This window comes from Neovison vison, chromosome 6 (assembly GCF_020171115.1).
Source record: "Neovison vison isolate M4711 chromosome 6, ASM_NN_V1, whole genome shotgun sequence".
Classification (NCBI taxonomy): Eukaryota; Metazoa; Chordata; class Mammalia; order Carnivora; family Mustelidae; genus Neogale; species Neogale vison.
Genome location: NC_058096.1, coordinates 121,593,435 through 121,616,377, shown reverse-complemented (window position 1 = coordinate 121,616,377; position 22,943 = coordinate 121,593,435). Strand labels below are relative to the sequence as shown.

The 22,943-nt window shown below is 46.7% G+C and overlaps 1 protein-coding gene across 1 annotated transcript in view; it reads left to right on the top strand.

Moving 5' to 3' along the window:
• Nucleotides 1-22,943, top strand: part of PDIA5 (protein disulfide isomerase family A member 5) — a 90,998-nt gene that overhangs the window by 37,659 nt on the left and 30,396 nt on the right. Inside the window, exons 6-10 of the mRNA XM_044252201.1 lie at nt 451-543; nt 3,898-3,958; nt 12,476-12,543; nt 19,625-19,716; nt 19,807-19,878. Coding sequence (XP_044108136.1) covers nt 451-543; nt 3,898-3,958; nt 12,476-12,543; nt 19,625-19,716; nt 19,807-19,878 — 386 coding nt within the window. The remainder of the gene's footprint in view (nt 1-450; nt 544-3,897; nt 3,959-12,475; nt 12,544-19,624; nt 19,717-19,806; nt 19,879-22,943) is intronic.

Sequence of the window (22,943 nt, the reverse complement as noted above, 5' to 3'; positions counted from 1 at the left end):
ATACAACTGACAGTTTTGGTGCCTGAATGTGGAGCACTTGGACAGGACTGGAGGCCTTTAGTCAAATTGATCAGAGAGCTTCCTGGAGATGAAAACTAGCCGAAGCATCAATGTGTCTCTGATTTTAGTAAACCAGTGAATTGTCTCAAATCTCATTTCTGTGTATGAAGAATCACAGAGGTGTGGATCAGCTGACCAGAGTCAGGTGTCACGTGGCTGAAAAATTTTGGTGGAGGTGGTGGGGGTGCGTTTTTTAGGGCCCTCAGCAGGGATGTCTGTGGACAATGGAACTGCACCCTTGCCCCCCATGTGGTTGGCCACATACCACACGTAGACTCTTTCCATAGGTGCATGGGTCTCCAGGTAGGGAGATGGGGCAGGTTCCTGATTTCCCCACCTCCCTCTTTACCTGGCTAAAATGAGTTTTTCCTTTTCTGTTCCTTTCCTCAGTCTATAGTGGCCTTTCTGAAGGATCCAAAAGGGCCCCCACTGTGGGAGGAAGATCCTGGAGCCAAAGATGTTGTCCACATTGACAGTGAAAAGGTAATTTATTCCCCGTCAATTCTTGAAGCCTCCCCCAACCAGGCGCTCCCTAGGAGCAATGCCCAAGGAAATGAGAAAGGGGAGTCTTCAAGGACGAGTTGTGCTTTCCTCCAAGATAACTGGACTGCCAGGCCCCTAATATTTGTTCTCCTTCCCAGCTCCATGATGGAACCCACAGAAGATCACAGGCTTGCTGCCTGAGAGCTTCTTCCCTTCTTCACCGCCTTATTTAATGTATTTTAATGGGTTTAGATTTCCTCATAGGAATATCCATTTAAACGTCCTTTCCTTATGTAACTCAGTTGTTGCTGGGTTTGGCTTTGTGCGTGTGTGTTTTTAAAAGCGTGTTTTTTTGTTTGTTTGTTTTGTTTTTCCTTTTCTTTTCTTTAAGAATAATCTCAGAGGTTTGGGTTGGATTTCCAGAGACTTGGGTCAGGTCTCTACAATTCTAAGTAATATAAATTTGAACAAATTATTTATCCTTTTAAGCTTTCAATTCTGGATTTCGCTAGAATGGGGTGTTGGGGTGGAATGGTGGTTGAATTATAATCTTCAGACAACTGTGACCCTCCTTCTTTCTAAACCTGCCCCACCTGTCCTGAATGTGCATCTTTACCCATGGGTACCTTCATATAGGATGGGCAAGAGCTTCTTTGTTGTATTAACAGGGACTGTAACAGTGAGGCAGGCAGTGCTGTGTTGTAGATGGAAGGAGAATGTCCTTTTTTTTTTTTTTAAATATGAAATACTGTTGACACACAGTGGTGTATTAGTTTCAAATATATTAACAATGATTTGACAGTTCTGTATATTACATAGTGCTCACCATGAAAAGTGTGGTTGCCATCTGTCACAATATAAAGTTATTCGTGTTATTGACTCTATTCCCTATGTTGTACTTTTCTTCCCTGTCACTTATTTTTCTATAACTGGAAGTTATACCTCTTAGCCCCCTTCACCTGGTTCACCCATTCCCCCCCACTCCCTTCCCCTCTGGTGACCACCAATTTGTTGTCTGAATTTATCAGTCTGTTTCTGGTTGGTTGGTTGGTTTTGCTTGTTTGTTTGTTTGTTTGTTTGTTTAAAGATATATAAGTGAAGTCATATGGTATTTGTCTTTCTCTGACTGGCTTATTGCACTGCATTATACTCTCTAGATCCATCCATGTTGTTGCAAATGGTAAGATCTCTTTATGACTTTATGGCGGAGTAATATTCCATTGTGTACACACACCACATCTTCTTTATCCATTCATCTGTTGACGGACACTTGGGTTGCTTTCATATCTTGGCTACTGTAAATAATGTAGTAAACATAGGGGTGCATGTATCTTACCAAATTAGTGTTTTCATATTCTTTGGGTAAATACCCAGTAGTGAAATTACTAGATCATATGGAATTTCTATTTTAATTTTTGGATGAACCTCCCTACTCTTTCCATAGTGGCTGTACCCAGTCTGTATTCCCCTAATATTCATATTTCTCCTAAAATGTTTATGCCCTGAAACTCCAAAGATCGTTCTGTAACTAGAAATATTAAGCAGAAAATTTTTTTTCATACCTATAGGCAATACTCTTGTTATACTTTGTGCTGTTTGCTCTCTTTTAGAAGTCTAAGGTACAGCTGCCTTTCTCCTGATTGAGTCCCCACGTAAAATAACAAAAAGTTCCAAATTCAGGTTTGAATTGCCGATCCGTATGCGTGAGCTTAGAATTCCACACTGTTGAAGGCAGTTAAGGATCTTTGAATGTAATGTAATATTTGTTTTTGCCCAGGGTATGAAACCACATTGTTACAGGCCCAGAAAAACCTTTTTGTCTCAGATCTTTACGAGGTTTTATCTCCAGGGATTTCAGAAGATCATTTTCAAAGCGTTTGCATTTTCTACCCATTGTCAGGGTCAAAGATCTTAGTAATTCTTCCTTATAGTGAGTAGAATTACATATTTCTAGTTACTTAAACAAGAGTGAACATTTTCAGAATTTATTATAAAATGTTTTGAATTCCTACAAAATCTTTGTAATGTTTTTTATCTAACCGAAAAATTATGAGTAATACATATGCATTGTTGAAAATTTGGAAAATACAGCTGAAGCTTAAAAGAAAAAAAGTTACCCTTTCCCTTCCCATTGAGAGATACCCACTGCTGGTATTTTCTCTAGCCTTCCAGGCTTTCAACATAATGCATGCATAAACATTTTTACTCACAAAAGTGTTGTTGCATTTTATATGCTGCTTCGTAACTTGCCCCTCCCCCACTTAATGTAACATGCATATCTTATTGTGACGTTAAATATTCCTCTTCATCGTTTTTAATGATGCACTGGTATTCCATTGTGCGGGATGAACCCTCATCTATTTACCTAATGCCTTGTTGTTGCCAGAAAGCGGCATTTTGTAATCTCCTTTTATTTTCTTTATTATTCAAAAGAGAAAAACCTCTAATTTTCTTCTATGGAAACTGGTTAGAGAAGCAAATCATTTTAATCAAAATATGCTCTGTCATTGCGCTTCTCTGCAGTCCCTCAAAGATTTGCTTTTTCTGGAACATTGTTGACTCTCGTTGGAAGAAAGGTCTCCAACCCTGCTTTACACCAAGTCTCTCCATTAGCACTGTTGTGACCGTTTGTCTTTGTACATTTATTGTATTTATTTAAGAAACAGTTATATATTGCCTAATAACATGCCAGGTGCTATTCTTAGGGTTTTACAAATACAGATGATCTGTTTAGCTTGTAACCTCCTGGGGCTTTGGGGCTCGCTTTCTCTGTATGCTTCTGTGCCCAAAGTGGACTCCTGGGCGCTTGGACAGCAGCAGGGCTGGGGAAAGAGATTAGCGGGTGTGGGTTAACCCTGCGTTACCCTAACAAGCAGCTAGATCCCCATCTGGCCAAGCTGGGCTATGAGTAAGCAACCACAACCACCCCCAAGACCAAACCACTCCATAAATCCCATGAAGGGGCAGCCTCATTCAGCCACGTGGGACAAGATTAGCTCCTTGCAGTCTTTGAATGGTTCAGGCAGAGCTAAAAGTGAAGCTGTTGGCCTGATGCTAACTACTTCCTCCCACTAAGTGGCCTTGGGAAAGCTGTGTGCCCCCATGGGGCCTCTGTTTCCCCATCTGTCACATGTGGTAACATGGTACAGATTGTCACAGTCCTCCAGCTCCTGACCGGCTGTAACTCTGACTACATGTCCCTCAGCTCAGGTCAGCCCGTGGGGCTTCTGAAGTGCCCATCCACCCTCTCCGGCCGAGGTGCCCCCCCACCCAGCGGATGCTGATTCCCCATTGTGTTCTTTCGTGTCTGTGTCTGACGTGCCTGACCTGCCGTGTTCTCTGTTTGTGCCTCAGGACTTCAGACGGCTCCTGAAAAAGGAAGACAAGCCACTCCTCATGATGTTTTATGCTCCCTGTGAGTGATCTTTCTCCTCCCCTTCAGACTTGTGGAGGGACAGCTTGGAGGTGGGAGGCAGGGGACTGGGAACTCGCCTCAGCTTCCTGAAAGTGCGAAGTGTGTCCCTCACCCTGTTCTGTCTCTCTGCTTCTTTGCCGTTTCCCCTGGCTCCTCCCATCCTGCTGTCCGCATCAGTTTGTCTCTCACTAGAAGACATCCTTCTGCCCTCCTTGCCCTGAGCTCCACCCAGCAACAGCACAGGTCTCCTCTCCAGATCCTCCCGCTGGCTCGCCTTCCCGCCCCCCTGCACCCAGGGGGCCTGAAGCCTTTTCCCCCGGGTGTCTGCCTGGTGGAGCCATGTGCTCCTGGAGCCCTGCCTTCGGTGTCCTCTCCAAGGTGCTGCTGCTGCTGCTCACCCTGCTGAGGCTGGCTGGCCTCCCGGGGCAGCTGTTCGCCCAGTAGAGCTGCTGGAGCTGCCTACGAGGCGTGGGGGGATGGGGACCACAGAAGAAAGGGCCCCAAATTCTGGTTCAGTCTCTAGATGAGACAGGAGGCCACAGGAATAGCAGGAAGACTGTTGAGATGACAACCAGAAGACCTAGGTTCTAATCCCAGCTGTGCCACCAGCGAGCTGGGTGACCTTGGTCAAATCCTTCACTTCTCTGCCCCCCAGTTGCTATTTCTATAAGAAAGAGGGTTGGATCAGATCAATGGCTTTCAGAATTTGTGACTGTATTTCATAGTATTCATGTAAAAATATTTTTCGGGACACCTGTTTGGCTCAAGTCAGTGAAGTGTCTGCCTTCAGCTCTGGTCTTGATCCCGGGTCCTGGGATTGAGTCCCACATTGGGCTCCCTGCTCACGAGAGAGCCTTGCTACCACCTCTGACTGCCGCTCCCCCTGCTTATGCTCTCTTTCTGACAAATAAATGAATAAAATTTTTAAAAACCATAAAAAAAGAAATACTTTTCATTGTAGCCTAGCACTGTAAGTATACACAAATTATATATATATACACATATATAATATTTATGCACAAATTATACCTATACATAAATTACAGAATTTGTGTATACTTATAGTACATAAGCTGAAACAAGTTTTACAAAACCATACTTAAACTCTCACTACTTGCCATCCACTCTGCCAGATGTAGTACACACTATTTTCTTTTTCTGTTTTGTTTCATTTAGAAGTTATTGGTTTTTCCTACTATTTCATAACCCTCTAATAAAGTGTCCACAAACTGTGGCCCATGGACTGTCCACCTTTTTGGTAAGTTAACTTTTGTTGGAACATAGACACGTTCATTTGCTTATGCCTTGTCTATGGCTGCTTTCAGGCCAAGCAGAGTTGAGTCCTTGACAGTATGTTCTGCAAAGCCTCAAATACTGCGCCTGGGCCACCCCTGTGATCTGATAGGTCCCAACCCACTAACTGAAAATCCTCAGATTATAGCCTATGGGAGGCCCCTAGTGACTCTGTGTTCAACATATGCTCTTCAGGAAACCAACAGCCCGAAGGCTGGGGCCATGCATGGTGGGAGGGCAGTGTGCCGTAGCCTGTCTGTGGTTTGGATGAGGCTCAGAGGCTATGGCATTAGAGTTCTGTTTAGTTTTTTGGTTGGTTTGTTTGTTTTTTCCACTTTGGAGCTACTATGTTTATTTCAATAGTATGCATAAGACACAGTGTAGGTGCTCAAATCAATTATATATCACCCTGCCTAGACTGGATTTCTGCCTAGAAGACATATGGCATACAGCACATTTTCATTTTCTTTCTCCCTTTTTTTTTTTTTAATTATGTAAGTTTCAGGCATACCAGTTATAATTTGACTTCTGCATATACAGCAAAGTGATCACCCCCAAAAGGCTAGCTACCATCCATCACCCCACAGTGGACCCCCTTCACCCACGCCCAAGCCCCTTTCCCCTCTGGTAACCACTGAACTGTTTCCTGTACCTAGGAGTTTGCTTTTTTTGCCTTTTTTTTTTTTTTAAAGATTTTTATTTATTTGCAGAGAGAGAACACAAGTAGGCAGAGTGGCAGGCAGAGGGATGGGGAGAAGCGGGCTCTCTGCTGAGCAGGGAGCCGGATGCAGGGCTGGATCCCAGGACCCTGAGATCATGACGTGAGCTGAAGGCAGCCGCTTAACCGACTGAGCCACCCAGGTGCCCCTACTTTTGTTTTCTTTTTAGATTCCACATGGAAGTAAAGTTAAGTTTTTTCTTCTTTCTCCCTCTGATTTATTTCATTTAGCATAATGCCCTCAAAGTCTATCCATGTTGTTGCAGGGGGCAAGAGTTCATTCTTCTTTATAGCTGAGAAGTATTCTGTTGTACCTATATCCCAGATTTCTTTATCCATTCATCTATTGATGGTTATGTAAGTTGTTTACATATCTTGGCTATTGTAAATAATGCTGAACTAAATGTGGAGGTCCATATAGCTTTTCAAATTAATGTTTCTGTATTATTCAGGTAAATACCCAGTAGTGAAACAGCTGGGTCATATGGTAGTTCTAGTCTTAATTTTTGGAGGGATCTCCATACTGTTTTTCATAGTGGCTGTACCAATTTACATTCCCACCAACATTGTACAAGTCTTCCTTTTTCTCCACATCTTTGCCAACACTTGTTATTTCTTATCCTTTTTTTTTTTTTTTTTTTAAGATTTTACTTATTTATTTGATGGACAGATATCAAGTAGGCTGAGAGGCAGGCAGAAAGAGAGAGGGGGAAGCAGGCTCCCTGCTGAGAGCCCGATGTGGGGCTTGATCCCAGGACCCTGGGATCATGACCTGAGCTAAGGCAGAGGCTTTAACCCACTGAGCCACCCAGGCACCCCTGCCTTTTCATTTTGATGATGGTTTCCTTCAGTGTACAGAAGCTTTTTAGTTTGAAGTAGTCCCATTTGTCTATTTTTGCTTTTATTTTCCTAACCTTTGGAGTCTGTGCCATAAACACGTAGCTAAGATTCATGTCAGGGAGTTTACTGCCTACATTTTCTTCTGAGAATTTTATAGTTTCAGGTCTTGTGTTCAAGTCTCTAATCCACCTGGAGTTAATTTTTGTGTATGGGGTAAGATAGCTGTCTAGTAGTTTCATTCTTTTGCAGGTGGCTGTCCAGTTTTCTCAACACCATTTATTAAAGGGCCTGTTGTTTCTCTTTTTATGATCTTGACTCCTTCATTATCAATTAATTATCTATGTATGTGTGGGTTTATCTCTGAACTCTCAATTCTTTTCCTTTGGTCTGTGTATCTGTTTTTATCCCAGTACCATATTGTTTTGATTATTATGGCTTTGCAGTATAGTTTGAAATCAGGGAGCATGATCCTGCCAGCTTTGTTGTTCTTTCATATGTTTTGACTATTTGGGATCTTTTGCAGCTCATAAATATTTGAGAATTATTTGTTCTAGTTCTGTGAAATATGCCATTGGAATTCTGATAGGGTTGGCATTGAATCTATAGTTTGCTTTGGGTAGTATAGACATTTTAACAATATTAATTATTCTAATCTATGAGTGTGGAATATCTTTTCATTTATTTGTGTCATCTTCACTTTCTTTTGTCAATATCTTATAGTCTTCAGTATATGTACAGGTCTTTTACCTCCTTGGTTAAGTTTATTCTTAGATATATTATTCTTTTTGATGCAATTTTAAATGTGATTGTTTTCTTTATTTCTCTTTCTGATAGTCTGTTATTAGTGTATGGAAATGCCACAGATTTCTGTAGATTGATTTTGTATCCTATGACTTTACTGAATTTACTTATTACTTCCAACAGTTTTGGGTGGAGTTTTTAGGGTTTTCTATGTGTAGTATCCATATCATCTGCAAATAGTGACAGTTTTACTTCTTCCTTTCTGATTTGGATGCCTTTCATTTCTTTTTCTTGCCGAATTGCTGAGGCTAAGATTTCCAATAATGTGTTGAATAAAAGTGGCAAGAGTGGGCATACTTGTCTTGTTCTTGATCTTAGAGGAATAGCTTTTAGCTTTTTCCTGTTGAGTATGATGTTAGCTGTCGGTTTGTTGTATATAGCCTTTATTATGTTGAGGTATGTTTTCTTTATACCCACTTTGTTGAAGGTTTTTATCATAAACAGAAGTTGAATTTTACTGAGTGCTTTTTCTTTATCTGTTGGGATGATCTTATGATTTTTATCCTTCATTTTGTTGACATGGTATATCATGTTGATTGATTTGCAGGTATTGAACTATCCTTGCTTCCCTGGAGTAGATCTCACTTGATTGTGTTGTGATCTTTTTAATGTTGAATTTGGTTTGCTAATATTTTGTTGAGGATTTTTACATCTGTGTTCATCAAGGATATCAGCCTATAATTTTCCCTTTTTGTGGTGTCCTTCTCTGGTTTTGGTATCAGAATAATTTTGGCTTCATAAAATGTGTTTGGTATTCCCCTCCTCTTCAATTTTTTTGGAAGAGTTTGAGAAGAGTAGGTATTAAATCTTTAAATGTTTGGAAGATTCATTAGTGAAGCCATCTGTTCCGGGACTTTTGTTTGTTGGCAGGTTTTTGATTACTGATTCAGTCTCATTGCTAGTAATTGGTCTATTCAGGTTGGTTTTCTGTTTCTTACTGATTTAATCTTACAAGATTTTATGTTTCTTTTTTTTAAAATATTTTATTTATTTGACACAGAGAGAGAGATCACAAGAAGGCAGAGTAGCTGGCAGAGAGAGAGGGGGGAAGCAGGCTCCCTGCTGAGCAGAGAGCCCGATGCGGGGCTTAATCTCAGGACCCTGGGATCATGACCTGAGCTGAAGGCACAGGCTTAACCCACTGAGCCACCCACGTGCCCTGAAGATTGTATGTTTCTAAGAATGTATGTATTTCTTCTAGATTGTCCAGTTTGTTGGTGACCAATCATCCATACTAGTCTCTTAAGATCCTTTGTATTTCTGTGATGTGAGTCATAACTTCTCATTTCAGGTCTGTTTACTCTTGAAACCCTGTCTTAAATCCCCCTTCTAGAGAAGTTCTTTGAGCAGAGACTCCTCCCATTTCCACCTGAGTGATCATGCCTCCCTGGATGGCTGTCCTTCTAGGAGGATCTGGTGGTTCTGCCTGACTTGGACCTATGGTTTATTCACCATGACAGTAGCCTTTCTGCTACCCCTGTTGATTGCCAGGTGTCTCTCTAACCCAGCCTCTTCTCAGACACCTTGCTTGCCTATAGAAGGGAGATCCTGGTGTCTTGTTAGAGCTGGCTCTGCTCAGAATGATCTGCACTTTAACCCTGGGTCATTCTCTTCATTAATGTTCACTGGTTGGCTTCTCCCCTTTTTGTTTCTCCTTGGAGGGACATTATTAATGGCCCAGCTGCGAGTTGCCCCAGGAATTGTCCTGCCTACCCAGCCCTTGAGGTCAGGGCCTCTTATGGTTCATCTCAGAACACTTCAGAGCTCAAGGCACTGGTTAAATGAGACTAAAACTGAGTGCATATCGGTACATAGTACGTGTCACAAGGCAGGATCATGGTACAGTTGTGTGGGTTTCAGGATAATGATACTAGTTGACCACTTAAAAGAGTAGCTCCCTAGCAGTTTGTATTAGAATATGCAAGACATCTCTCCCTAGCCCTTCCCCAGGCTGTCTGGCAGTGGGCCCATCCTTCTCACCACAGCAGGCAGAGAAGCAAGCATAGTTATTATGGAATGGAAAGCTGGGGTAGGAGAAGTTAGACCCCTTGTTGGGGTCACAGAGCAATTAGTATTTGGGGAAGGAGGGAGAAAACTGGGAGCTGTTAAGTTCGGTTCTTGGAGGGTTCAGATTGGACAGCCTCCTGGGTCTCAGGTAACCCCAGGACTCTTTTTTGTGGTTGTTTTGATCGAAACAAACTTGTGCTTTTATTATACTAGTCCACTCAAGCCTTCATGGCTTCATAATTCAGCTTATTGCTGGAAACACCAGTTCCCTAAGTGGGAAGTCTTTTAGGACTCTGATCCTTTGATTGTGTTTGGGCTGAATGAACCCTAAGGCATTGGGAGGCTTTACTTGTGACAAGGAATCCAGGTCCTCAGGACCTACTGCTTATTCAGTGAATGTTTGTTGACTGAATTAGTGAGCAAATAAAAGAGTGACTACTATAACTTTGGGGATTTGAGAGTGACAGCTAGTCTTATTTCTTCCCCTGCCTCTCAGTTGAATCCATTGAGAGATAAATTCAGATAGGGATCACAGTCCTATCTCTATTTTTGGTGAGGTTAAATTGGAAACTGACTGGCTTGGAGCTTCCTATTACTCTTCCTATCACCTCTTCACCTCACTAACTTCTTCCAGAACTGCCGAGCTCCACCCACAGGGAGTTGGGAGGACATAGAGTTGGGAGGGCGTGGCAGAGGGTAAGGTCACTGCCGCTGCAGAGGGTCAGAGCTGGACGAGAGACGCCACCCCTGTGGGGACAGTTCATAAATTAGGCTCCTGACAGATGAACATGGCCCAGGGGGTGTCTGACTCTCACCCCCTCATCCGGTCACCAGGTAAAGAGTGGGTAAAAGCAAGTGCCCCCCACCCCCATTCGTTTTCCTTCCCGAGAGTGACAGCCTCTGTCCACTGTGGAGGAGTGTCCCCCCACCCTCTGAAATTACTCTGCTCCCCCGCCCCCCACAGATGTAGCGGGAACATACATTTTTGTCTTGTGTTCACAGTGCTGCCCCTGCTGAGTGTCAGGCACTATCCTTAAGCCTACGGGACAGGTACTGTCCCCACTCCACAGATGGCAAAGCTAAGGCTCAGACCACATGGCCAGCCTTTCAGAGGCAGCAAATGGCCAAGGGGAGGCACAGGCCTGGGTCTCCTACTCTCTCAGAGCTTCTTACTCTTCTGTGTGGCCTGTTGTCCCTACTGTGTGGCATCCAGCACGGGGCACTGGCCGAGGCGCCCTTGTTGTCCCTGTGTCCAGCCTCTGTGCTGTCCCACAGTGGGAACAGTGTCCCCTGCAAATGTCATGTTCCTTTCTTCATGACACTTGTGAGGGTGGTGCTGTGTGGGCTGCTGGAGAGAGGTACCTCTTATGTCTCCTAAGGGCAGAAGCGGTGGGCTTGTGCTGCGTGCTGGCCTGGCAACAGCTCCTGCTCTCCTGAGTCTCCCGGAGTCTAAGCCTGAACTAATGGCATGAGCCTGAGCCCACGCTTCATATGCTGGCATGTGTCCAGTGTGTGTCCGTCGGTCTGCCAGGCCGGCATGTCAGGGAGGGACTGTGGGCACTTGGGGGACTCCACGTCAGAATAGCCTACGTTACATGTGGTCCAGTAGAATTGGTGCTGGGGAGGTTACTGAGGCGCTGGGGGTAGCTTGGACCTGCTCACAGTTCTGCAGTGTCTGTGTGTGGTCCAGTGGGGAAGAGCACCTCTCTGATCAGTATCACTCTGCCTGAGGTCTGCCGCGCATTAGCTAACATGGATTAGAGCTTGTCGGCCTGCTGCCGCATGGCCCTGTCCCTACGGTGTCATGTTGAGATGAGATCTAGCCTGACATGGGGTTCTAGGCAGCTTTGGTGTCTGCGGCCTTTAGGTTGCATCTCAAAGCCTTTTTGCAGCAGAGTGGCTGTCAGAAAGAGGAACAGCCTGTCATGTCAGAATTCCTTATGTCTGAAGAAACCTGCGCTCATGTCCTGTGGGACTCAGTGCTGAAATGTGGACTGCTCCGACTGATGCAGGGTGGGGCGAGCTTCTAAATCAAGGTCAATCAGAAGTAGTCGTGGATCTTTGGAGCCTGACTCTCTGGGCCCTGTGTCCCCCAAGTCTTGGGGGACCTTCAGTGTCCTGGGAGAAGAGTGTGACCATGGTAGACCACAGAATCCCACAGAAGACTGAGCTGACCTCATAGGATTGTCCGATGTCAGAGCTGGAGGGGCCCTGAGGTGGTGTGCTTCAACCCGTGTCATTTGCCAGAAGGAGGCATCGGCCAGAGAGGACAGGTGACCTGTCCAGGGCCATGCAGTGCATGATGGGAAGATGGGCACTCAGGCACCAATCCTGGCCTGGTGCTCCACTCACTGCCTAGCTATTCTTGTGGGTGGAAGGAAGAGGGTTATGGAAATCCAGAGCTCATCGTCTCTGATGGACCATTTTCTTCCTGATGGCATGTGGTTCATGTTCATTCGTAGCCCCTGACTGGGCAGTGAAGGGAGGCTGTTAGCTGAGCTTTCCTGTCTCCATTCTGGTTCCTAGAATTCCTGGTGAACTCCTGATCAGCCCTAAATTATTCCCTGCTTTGCCCTTCTCCAGCCATGTTATGTTTGCTTAGGCCCATGTTTGATGAGGGACTGCTGGGCTGTATCCTATTTTATGCCATCGAGACTGTAAGCTCTTTGGAGAGCCGGGCCTCTGCCTCCCGTTCTTTCTGTGTTCCCAGGCCCTGGGGTGGCCCTGCCCTTCTGCAGGCTGGGTGAATGTTTGCTGCCGGAGGTCAGCCTGGGGTGAGGGGGAGCAGGGGGAGGACAGGGGACAGGGGCCTGGTACCTGGTGTAACGGCATCTGCTTTCTCTCCCACCCGTGACCAGGGTGCAGCATGTGCAAGAGGATGATGCCACATTTCCAGAAGGCTGCCACCCAGCTGCGAGGCCACTTCGTAAGTGAGGCCCATGGACCTGGCAGGGCTGGCTGGCTCTCCCGGAAAGTTGTGGGAGGAGGGGTTCAGGGCAGGGGGAGGGGGAGGGCGGGTTTGAAAATTGTGAGCCCACCCCCTCCTGTTACTGCCCCTGTTCCCTGCACCTGTGACCCAGACCTATCCTTGTTGGGTGATAAGAACTCTGCAGAGTTGCTGAGACCGGGAGAATCTGGTGCCTGTCCTACCAAGGCCAGTAACGCAATAGCCAGGAAACCAACGAGAAGCACAGGTGGAAGTGCTGGGTGCCCGGGGCCATCAGCAGACCATCAGGGCTCCGGAATGAGGGGGGCTAGGCACCAAGGTGGGCTGAGGCTCTTGGTGCTGGGTAGGCCAGTGGTAAAGAAAGGGGCGTGGTAACCAGTGGTGGGCCCGAAGTACAAGTGGGTTCAGGGCAGTTCCCTGCCAGGCTTGCCAAGGCTCTGGGTCCTGTGCTGTGGGATGACCATGGAGCTGACAGCAGGAAGAAGCTGGAGACCTGAGCTTACAGGCACTGTCTGAAGGAGACGGTGCAGAGTGTGGAGGGATGGAAATCCGACAGGAGGCAGGGTTGTCTTGGGGTTACCTACCTTTCAGGAACAGGATGGGGAAGAGGAGTCACTGAGGAAACGGTCCTCAAGAAGGAAGAGCAGCCAGGATGGTGCAGTAAGGGCGGGGAAGCTGTGCAGTCAGAGCTCACCAAGCTGAGGACCCCTCACTGATGGTCCTGGTCATCTCTGTGTGGCTCCCACCTGCTGACTTGTCCCTTTTCTACCATATGGTCTGGTCAGCTTTGCATGTATCCTGAGCCACAGAGATTTGGGGTTTGGTTTTGTTTTGTTTTTGTTTCTGTTGGTGGCAACAGAAAAAGAGCTGTTGGCTCCTCCAGGGAGCATGGAAAAATTCATACACGTCTTATGAAAGGTTGTGGGGAGGCGAGCCATCATGATGGAGCCAGCCAGAGTCCCATGAAGGGAGTTCTGAGGTCTTAAATCTGAATCATGATATTTACAGATCAAATTAAGTTGGTGATTAGTTCAAAGTCAATTTAGAAAGTTGACATGGCAGCTCCTGGGCATAGTGACAGCCCTGCCAGCCAGGCTGGCTGCAGGATTGGGTTGCAGAGAACTGGTGCTTTCTCTCTTGACCTCATTTTGGGGCGACACCAAGGTCCTGCTTGTTTCTCACTAATGAATTTTTAGCAACTCGCATAGAGATGTTTGGCCTTGGGGCACAGATACATCACTTGGGGGGGAAGTTTCACTTTGCATTTTGGGACCTCAGTAGATAGCATATTTCACAATTATTTTGCCTGGAGAAAAGACTTAATTGCCCAGTGTTCTGCCTGCCCACACATACCCTTAGAAAAGTCCTTGACTCCACTTCTTGGCTCTGTGGTGTTGGGGAAGTCAAACAACTCTAGCCCCAGTCAAATCACAAACGCCTCGCCAGCTCCGTCAGAGCAGGTGAGGTCCTGGGGCCAGTCTTATGCAACATCTGAAAGATTCTCAGCCAACGGTGCATCTCCCTGCTGAGCTCAGTGTTCTTCACAACCCCACCTGTGCTCCCACAGAGCTTGTCCCTGCCATGCATGGCCGGGTCTGCTCATCTTCACTTTTATTCCAGATCACATTCACCCGTTGATACTAATTATGATTTTCTCAATGTAGTGTGAGCTTCTTGAGCACTAGGGCTCAGTTTGGTTTGTGTCTAGTTCTTCAGCACAAGCACAGGGCAAGCTCAGAGTGGTGCCCCGTATGTGTTGATGAATGAATGAATGAGTGTGTGGCTTATCATTCCTGGGGACATTGTATTTTAAGCTCTGCATTTACATAAAAAGTGATGTTCCCCTTTTTAAATATTTTATTTACTTATTTATTTGAGAGAGAGTGTGGAGGGAGGGGCATAGGGAGAGAGACTCTCAAGCAGACCCTGCACTTGGTCCCACGACCCTGAGGTCATAATTTGATCTAAAACCAAGATTTGGATACTCAACCGACTGAGCCATCCAAGTGCCCTGATGTTCCTCCTTTTTAAGGGAATTCAGAGCATCAGTTATTAAGGACAGAGACAAAGTGGGACGAATGTTTGTGGGATGAGGGCTTTCCCATTAGCCTTGGGCTCATATGAGGCTCTTTCTCAAGATTAGCCTTGAAGATTACTTGTTTTAAGGGTATTTGCTTCCAAAAAAATGAAACAAACAAACAAAAAAACCCAAACAAGCAGTGTATGCTTCTCCTGCCTGGGCCCAAGTCCAGAAACATGAAAAGTGACCCTTTCAGTTCCCTAGACAATATTACAGAAAATTCAGTGGGATTGTCCGGGTGCCTGGAGAGCCTGGCTGATCAAGCCCAGCTTTGGCCAGGTGTTAGTTATGTTGGCCTAAGGCATCTGTGTTGTGTGAGCTCATTAATTGCCTCGCTTCTGTGTCTTCTTGCTTGGGGTATGTTTATACAAAACATTTCTTAGGAGAGCATCTTCAGAAAATTCTCGGCCTTTCCCAGCTCCATAACTGGGGAAAGATGTGGCCCCGCACACAGAGCCCATGGCAGGAAGCTCCTGGAGGCAGGGGCTCATGGTACAGCCATAGCTCCCCAGAAAGAGGGCGACCAGAAGCATGATGCCTTAGTGCCCTCACGTACAGGGCAGAGATGGGTGGTAGGCCCCTGAAATCAAACACTTGCCCCCTCACCACTGCTGCAAGCGAGCTGGACTAGCACCTCCGAACTCCTCTTTGTCTCCTTCATCTGTGAACCCTTTTGGGCAAACCGTGTCTGTGGCAAGGGTCAGAAACCTTCCTCCTCTACAGATTTCTTGGGGCATATTCAACTTGATGATGTCTTTAAGATGGAAGCCAGGCCAGGTCAGCGATGCTCATCAGCCATTGCCATTTTCCAGGCTCAGATCTGCCTCTCTTTGGCTGTCATTAACTTCTGCTGACTCATCGGTGTCTGTCCTGTGTACTGCTGCTAATTGACATCCTCTTCAGCAGCCGTTGCTGCTCCCTCTCTGAACAACTTTCAGAGCCTCTCCCCATCTGCCTCCTCTTCCCAGCTTTGCTAGTTACTGAGGTCCACACTGAATCTTTGGTTAACCTTGGCTGTGAGGGCTGTCTAGGTACAAACACCATGACAGGCGTCGTCATGGTGACAGACTGGGGCAGATCAGACTCTGGTGCTTGCTCTTACTACCCAGCTAGGAGATCTTGGGCAAATAGCCTTGGAGTCTCTGTTTCCCCATCTGTAAAATGGGGATAATGATGCAAACCCCATCTATCTCACTAGGCTGTTAGGAACAGCGAATGGCTGGCATATGGAAACAGTTCTGTAACCTACAGATAATTCACAGACGCACACGACTGACTCCCTCCACTGCCCTATGCTTACCGTTCCTCCTACTCAATAAATGAGGGTGCTCCCAAGCTTCCTCTTTTCAGCCTCTTTTCTTTTTAGCATGGTGGAGCAAGGGCTCAGCATTGTGTTCCTTGTTGTGATGGCCTCTCCCTCAGTGATTTTATCTACGTTCACAGTTTCAACAAAATGTAGCTCCGTGGAGCCCCTAAGTTCCACGACTGTGTATCAGACTCCCTGCTTGACATCTTGGTCTGAATTTTTCTCCTTTATGTCCCAAATGCAGGATGTCTAAAATAAAATTCCATGTCTTCCCACCCAGCAGACCGCCAGCTTGCTTTCATGACTCTTGTCAAGTACCCCAGGCTCCTCTGCCAACATGCCTTTTTGCTGGGGCCTCATCATACATCTCTCTCCCTCATGTCCTCCGTCCTCTCTCTGCCCACCATCCTGGGTCAGGCTTGGTTAGCTCACACAGGGTGATTGCCAGAGACTGCTGACTTCTCTCTCTGACCTGTGACTTGCCCCTTACACCCTGACCTGTTTATATTTAAAAAAGAAAATGGGGGCGGTGGGTTCCTCAGTGGCGCAGTCAGTTGAGCATCCAGCTCTTGGTTTCAGCTCAGGTTGTGATCCCAGGGTCCTGGGATCGAGCCCTGCTCAGTGGGGAGTCTGCTGTTCCCTCTCCTCTGCCCCTCCCCCCACTTTGCTCTCTCTGTCTCTCTCTCTCAAAATAAATTAAATCTTAGAAAAAAAACAAAATGCAGCTAGAAAAACCTCCAGCACCCCCTGAATAAAGTCCTGGTTTCTTAGGCATTAAAGCCTTTTCCAGAGTGAGCTCAGCAGTGAACCTGTCACCCTTCTCTTCCTGCCCCCTTCTGTGTCTTATAGTCCCGTTAAACCAGCATATTCCCTGTTTCTTGGGCTGCGTCTTGTTTTGTCTCACCTCCATGTCTGTGGAAGTCTTACCCTTCCCTGAGCACCAGCTCCATGAAGCTTCCATCTTGTTCCTGTCAGATTGTGAGGCACAAGCTCGTGTGGTTCTAGGTCAGGACTTGTGACCTTAATTTTTAAGCTGAGACCAGCTTTTGCCTCATTTGGCTTTATGGACCCCAGAAAGTGTTTGTACATAGTTTTTCAAAAAATATTTGTCTCGGGGCACCTGGGTGGTACAATCAGGTAAGCATCTGACTTCAGCTTAATTCATAATCTCGGGGTCCAGGGATCGAGCCCTGAATCAAACTCCTTGTTCAGCAGGGAGTCTGCTTCTCCCTCTGCGTGCCACTCTCCCTGCTTTGTGTGCTTTCTCTCTCTCTGTCAAATAAATAGATAAAATCTTTAAAAAACACTTACCTAGTTAGTAAGTATCCCCAAGAAGCACAAGAGTACTAAAAAAAAAAAACTCAGAGAATTAAAAGTTCATCACAAGCAATGGTGGTTTGGAAAGGCTGCACAGGAAGGTGGAATTTGATTTACCTTCAAGGATGAATCAATTTTTGATAGAAATTGAGAGGTCGGAGTGGCCATCCTAAGCAAAAGGACTAGAAGACACAAACTAAGGGCCAGGGGAACACAGCATGTGTTCAACAAATTTGGGCAGAATCACAGAGCTTCTCAGTAGTGTTAATGAAAATAGGTAACATTTTTTTTTATTAATTTGTTTTTTAAAATTTAAATTCAATTAACTAAGATAGTGATATGTTAGGTATAGAGATAGAGGTCAGTGATTCATCAGTCTTCTACAATACCCCGTACTCATTATATCACATGCCCTCCTTAATGCCTGTTACCCAGTTACCCCATCTCCCTCCCTCTGCTCCAGCAACCCTTAGTTTGTTTCCTATGATTTCGTCTTGTTTTATTTTTCCCTCCCTTCCCCTCTGATCCTGTTTTGTTTCTTAAATTCCTCATATCAGTGAGATCATATGATAATCATCTTTCTTTGATCAACTTATTTCACTTAGCATAATACCCTCTAGTTCCATCCACGTCATTGGAAATGACAAGATTTCCATTGTATATATGTACCACATCTTTATCCATTCATCTATTGATGGGCATCTGGACTCTTTCATAGTTCAGCTACTGTGGACATTAACAGCTAACACATTTTGAGAGCTATAGATACCTTGAGTGTTGAAGATCCCTTCCCTTTACCATCTCCCAGCAATCACAGAATGTGGCTGCTGATGAGGAAACTAAGGCACACAGGCAGCCGACTTATTCAAGGAAATGCATCTACTGAGTGGGGAGTTAGGACCCAAACGCAACAACCTGATGCCTGTGCCCAAGCGTCCTAGTCACGATGGTATACCCCTATCTGCCGCGTCCCTTAGACTACAGGCAGTACAGCTTCCTCCCTGTGCAGCCGTGTCAGACTGTCCCATTCCTGGGATCCTAGCAGGTGCACAGTTAAGGGTTTTGTAGGAAAGAAAAACTCAAAAATGAGATAGGGACCCTATGGTCTCTGAGTGTGGAGTTAGATGCTAGCCCGTATTCCGTGGGATTGAAAGGTTTTGTGCGGGAAAGTGATATCACAAACAAGGAGGACATGGAAGATTAATCTCATGGTGGATGTGTGCCCACACTAGGGAGATCAATTAGAATAAAAACAGAACTTTAAAGTAGACCATTATTACTGGAACAGGCTGCTGAATCAGTCTGGGGAAATGAGCAGAATGGCCATTAGAGGGTCCCAGGGCTTCTAGTAAGTTCTATTTCAGGCTTAATCTCATTGCAGCATCCCACAGATGGGGCAAAATCAGTAATTTAGTAAGCATTAATTGTGTGCCTTCTGTATGCCAGGCATTGTGCTAGATACCTAAAATAATTGGGAAGATGTGTTTAGGTGCTTCTAGGGATGGCACTGCCCAAGGCTCAGGTGACTTCTGTCACTGGGAGAATTTGGTGGGAAATCAAGAACTTGGTGGTTCTGAACTCCCTTTCCCCTCCATGCTGCCTTGCTTTGTGGAGCAGTCCTCCCGTGTCTGGCCACTCCGTCTTCTTTCTCTCCAGGGACTCTGAGTTGTTCTTAGTATTTAGTAACCCAACTACTGCAATTCTCCTTTCCTACCTCGGGCTATTGGATATGGGGACCCTGCAGCCAGAACAAGTTCAGACTTTGGAGGTGGTTCCACCAGGCTGTCGGGGATGGTTACAAACAGTAGGAGAGAGGCGAGGGCTCTAACAGTCTGGAGGGAGGAAAGTCAGGCGGGTAGATTGCCGCACAGGAGCTGTGAGGTGTGAGGATGTTGCACACAAAGCCAAGGTGGGCAGATGGGGGGCAGGCCACGAGGACGTTGTGGAGCGGCTGAGTGGTGGCTGTAACCTAGGAGAGGAGTTAAGCCTGAGTTCACATCGGCAAGGAGAAAGCTAAAGCGTGCTTGGATGACAGTAGGAACTGTTTGAACTTGGTAGCAAGGCCAGGTGTCCTCAGCCCTTGGAATTTTGTTTTTGCTCTGGGTGAGCTCCTCCTGCAGGGCAAATAAAAAGAATGCCTCTCCACAGGGCAGCTCCTGGCCCAGACCCTGTTGTCTTCCAGAGCTCCGGGCAGTCAGTCCCAGCTGGGTTGGCTTGCCTTACTCCCCCACTGCCCGGGGCTACATGTCAGTCTGTGAGGCTCTGTCCCCTTGGTCTCTTTGCAGTGGGATAGGCGGACAAGGCGGGGGTGTCTGCAGGGCAGAGTGTGGACAGGTCTGTTCTCCCCTTGCTCCTAGGTGCTGGCTGGGATGAACGTCTACCCCTCGGAATTTGAAAACCTCAAGGAGGAGTATAATGTGCGAGGCTACCCCACCATCTGCTATTTCGAGTAAGTCCCCTGCTTCCCTTCCGATGCTCACTTGCCTCCCGGATGGCGTTTTCCCTGGCTGAGTCCACGTTGTCTGTCCACATTTCACAGGAAAGGACGGTTTCTGTTCCAGTATGACAACTATGGGTCCACAGCTGAGGACATTGTGGAGTGGCTGAAGAAGTAAGTGGGAGAGTTGCCTGGTGGGGGAGGGCGGGCAGGGAGGGGCCTCAGCTAGACCTCGGGCTGGCCTCCAGTCTCCGGGCTGTGGCTGGGGTTGGGAAGGAGAACCCGGAAGGGAAAGGTCCCACTGTGCTGCCCAAGTGATGGTTTCTGGGTTAGCTCTAGGAGAAGATGGGGCCTTTGTGGGTTTAGGATGTGGGAATTGGGAGGATTTGGTATGACTCTGGCCATGGTGACTGCATGTCAAATAGTTCTTTTCCCCTTAATGTCTATCCTGTGATAGGGGTATTTCTCATCTAGGATGTCAGTTTTGAGAGAAGCTCCCCTGCAGGCCCTTCTGAAAATTGCACTGTCAATAGAACCCTTACTTCAAATGCTGTACTGTATTAGGTGCTGTGAAGCTTCTAAGAAATACTCTGATACCTTAGATTTGCAGAGTGCTTTGCCATTCATGAGCACTCCCCACAGATGCTGCCTTGTGGCAACCTTGGGATCCTTGTTTGTAATGTGATTAGAGCTTCATAATGCAGAGTATCCCGTACTGGACCCCCACCATGCTAGGCATGTGACTGGCATGTCCTTGACTGGTGTGTTGGATGGGGAGTCTGTGTCCCCAACTGTGTGAGCTGGGGAGGGGCCACCTCTCCTGGCAGCCTCCTCGGGCCATCCCAAGCGCTTGACCTGCCTGCTTTGAGCTCTGCCTGTCATCAGTTTGGCACTCACCGGCCCCTGCCAGTGTGTGGCTATTTGTATGTAATTCTTGGAATAATACCAGCTCACATTTTTTTGGGCTCCACTTCATGGCCGAGCCTATTCTAAACACCATATATGGATTCTCATGGAATCCTCAGAACAGCCCGGTAAGGAAGACATTATCCTCAGCTTTATTTAATAACTGAGTAGTGGAGCACAGTGATAAGGAGCTTGTCCAGGCTTTTGCCGTGGACAGGTAGCAGTGTGGGGCTTGTTCTGGGCGGCAGCTCCCCGGGGTTCTGGTCGGAGCCCCCTTTCCCCCAGTTGCTGGCACGGTGGATATTCACTGACATCGTTCCCTGAGCAGCACAAGGTTAAAAAGAATTAGTTTAGCAAAGATACGAAGATGAAAATGTGTATTTTCGGAATGGGAAGGAGGGTGAATTTTGTACCCACCCCCACCTCAAACAAACTGGCAGATTCTAAAGGTTGAAACTCTCAGTCTTCTGTCCTGTGGGTCCCTGAGAGATGAGACCCAACGTTAACCCCGTGTGTGCACAGCATCTTTTGTTCCTCGGAAACATTTTCATGTCTCTGTCCCCATCCCTCGTTTCCCTCCTCGTTTCCCACCTCTGCCCGGGAAGGTGGCCCCCTTTTCTCATGTATTCATTGTTTTAACCTGGGCCTTCACTCCCCTGTTTTCCTTTTTCATTTGATAATAAGCATGTCCTCGCCTCCAGCCAGACACCTCTTACTCTGCTTCGGGAAAAGGTTTCAACAAATAGCAGTCTCATTTGTCACCAGAGCATAAAATCTGTCTGCCTCCCTCCCCCTTCTCTGACCTTTTCTGGTTTCAAAATATACTCCTATCTTTTGGACGGATAAGGTTTAGGTTTTTTGTTTTGTTTTGTTTTTTTAAGTGTTGAGAATTGCTTGCTAACCCTACACAAGGGGAGCATGTCAGGGGAGTTTCTGAGACAGGTAATTGTCTCTGTAGTGGAGCCTAGCCCGCTGTCCTGTCCCCTCCTCTCTGCCCACAGCCTCCCCAGCTCCTCCTTCAGACTCTGCTCTGGACCCAGACTCAGGAGCAGCCCAGGGCTGGTGCCTCCTGCCCCACTTCCAACCTCTTCTTTTCTCCCTCTTCTCATCCATGTGGGGAGGAAATGTTAGCAGTTCCTGGTTCATTGCTGGTCTCTAGGCTGAGAAGTTTGGTGGAGTGACTCCAAGGAGTGGGGCACAGCATCTGGGTCTCCCTTGGCAGCCCTGTCCAGCTGTCTGACCACCAGTGATAGCTGTGTCAGGGGCACTCATGGGGGCAGCTCCTCTGAAGGCATAACTATAGCCCACCCCCCCAACACAGCAAGGGTAGTAGACCACCTCCTAAAGAACCCCCAGTGAGCTCCCTCATCTCACACCCCAGCAAGAGCTAGGATCTGTCTGTGCTGCCAGCTGCCTTAATTTTTAAGGAAATATTTTTTGCTTTCAAGGCTCTTCAAGTGTGATATGTTGTTATAGAGAAACTTGAAAGATATATTATATATATTATATAAAATATATATTTATACATATAAATATTTATTTATATAATTATTTATTTAAGATTTTATTTATTTATTTGACAGAGAGACAGGGAGAGCATAAGCAGGGGGAGCAGCAGAGGTAGAGGGAGAAGCAGACTCTCTGCTGAGCGGGGAGCCCAATGCAGGACTCCATCCCAGGACCCTGGGATCATGACCTGAGCCAAAGGCAGAGGCTTAACTGACTGAGCCACCCAGGTGCTCCTAAAAATATATTTAAACAAAAGGGAAAGCCCTTCCTTCTTCACCACCCAAAGATAATGTGTTGTAATATTTTGGTGAATGTCCTTCAGTTTCCCCCCTACGTGAATGTGATTTTTCCTTGTGGCAGGTGTTTTAAGTCTTTACCGGTTTTGACCCACATCCTGGTGGTTGGCAGTGTTCCCACCTTTCCTGCTTTCTGGCGCCTCGTCCCCTGGTCTTTCTGTTGGCTGCTCAGGGCTTCCGTGTGGCCAAGTATGAAAGAATGAGCGTGGATCTGGCCTTATTGACACTCTGCATGACTTTCAGTAGCCCAGGAGAGAGGAACCCAGATCTCACTCCCGCCCCCCCCCCCGCCCCCGCTATGATTGGCTGGCCACTGGGCACTGTGTGGGGCCAGGTGGAGACTTCGGGGTCTGAGTGTGCAAGGACGCTGGAGTGGGTGGGTTGATCATGGCAGGTTTGCTCCCTTGTGCTCCCACTGGCTACGTTTCTCATTCTCTCCACAGGCTTCATGCTGCTGTGTTGGGCTTGGCACCTAGAGGGTGTACGCACGGTAGTCTATTTTGACTGAGCCGTCGTTTCTGCCTGTGT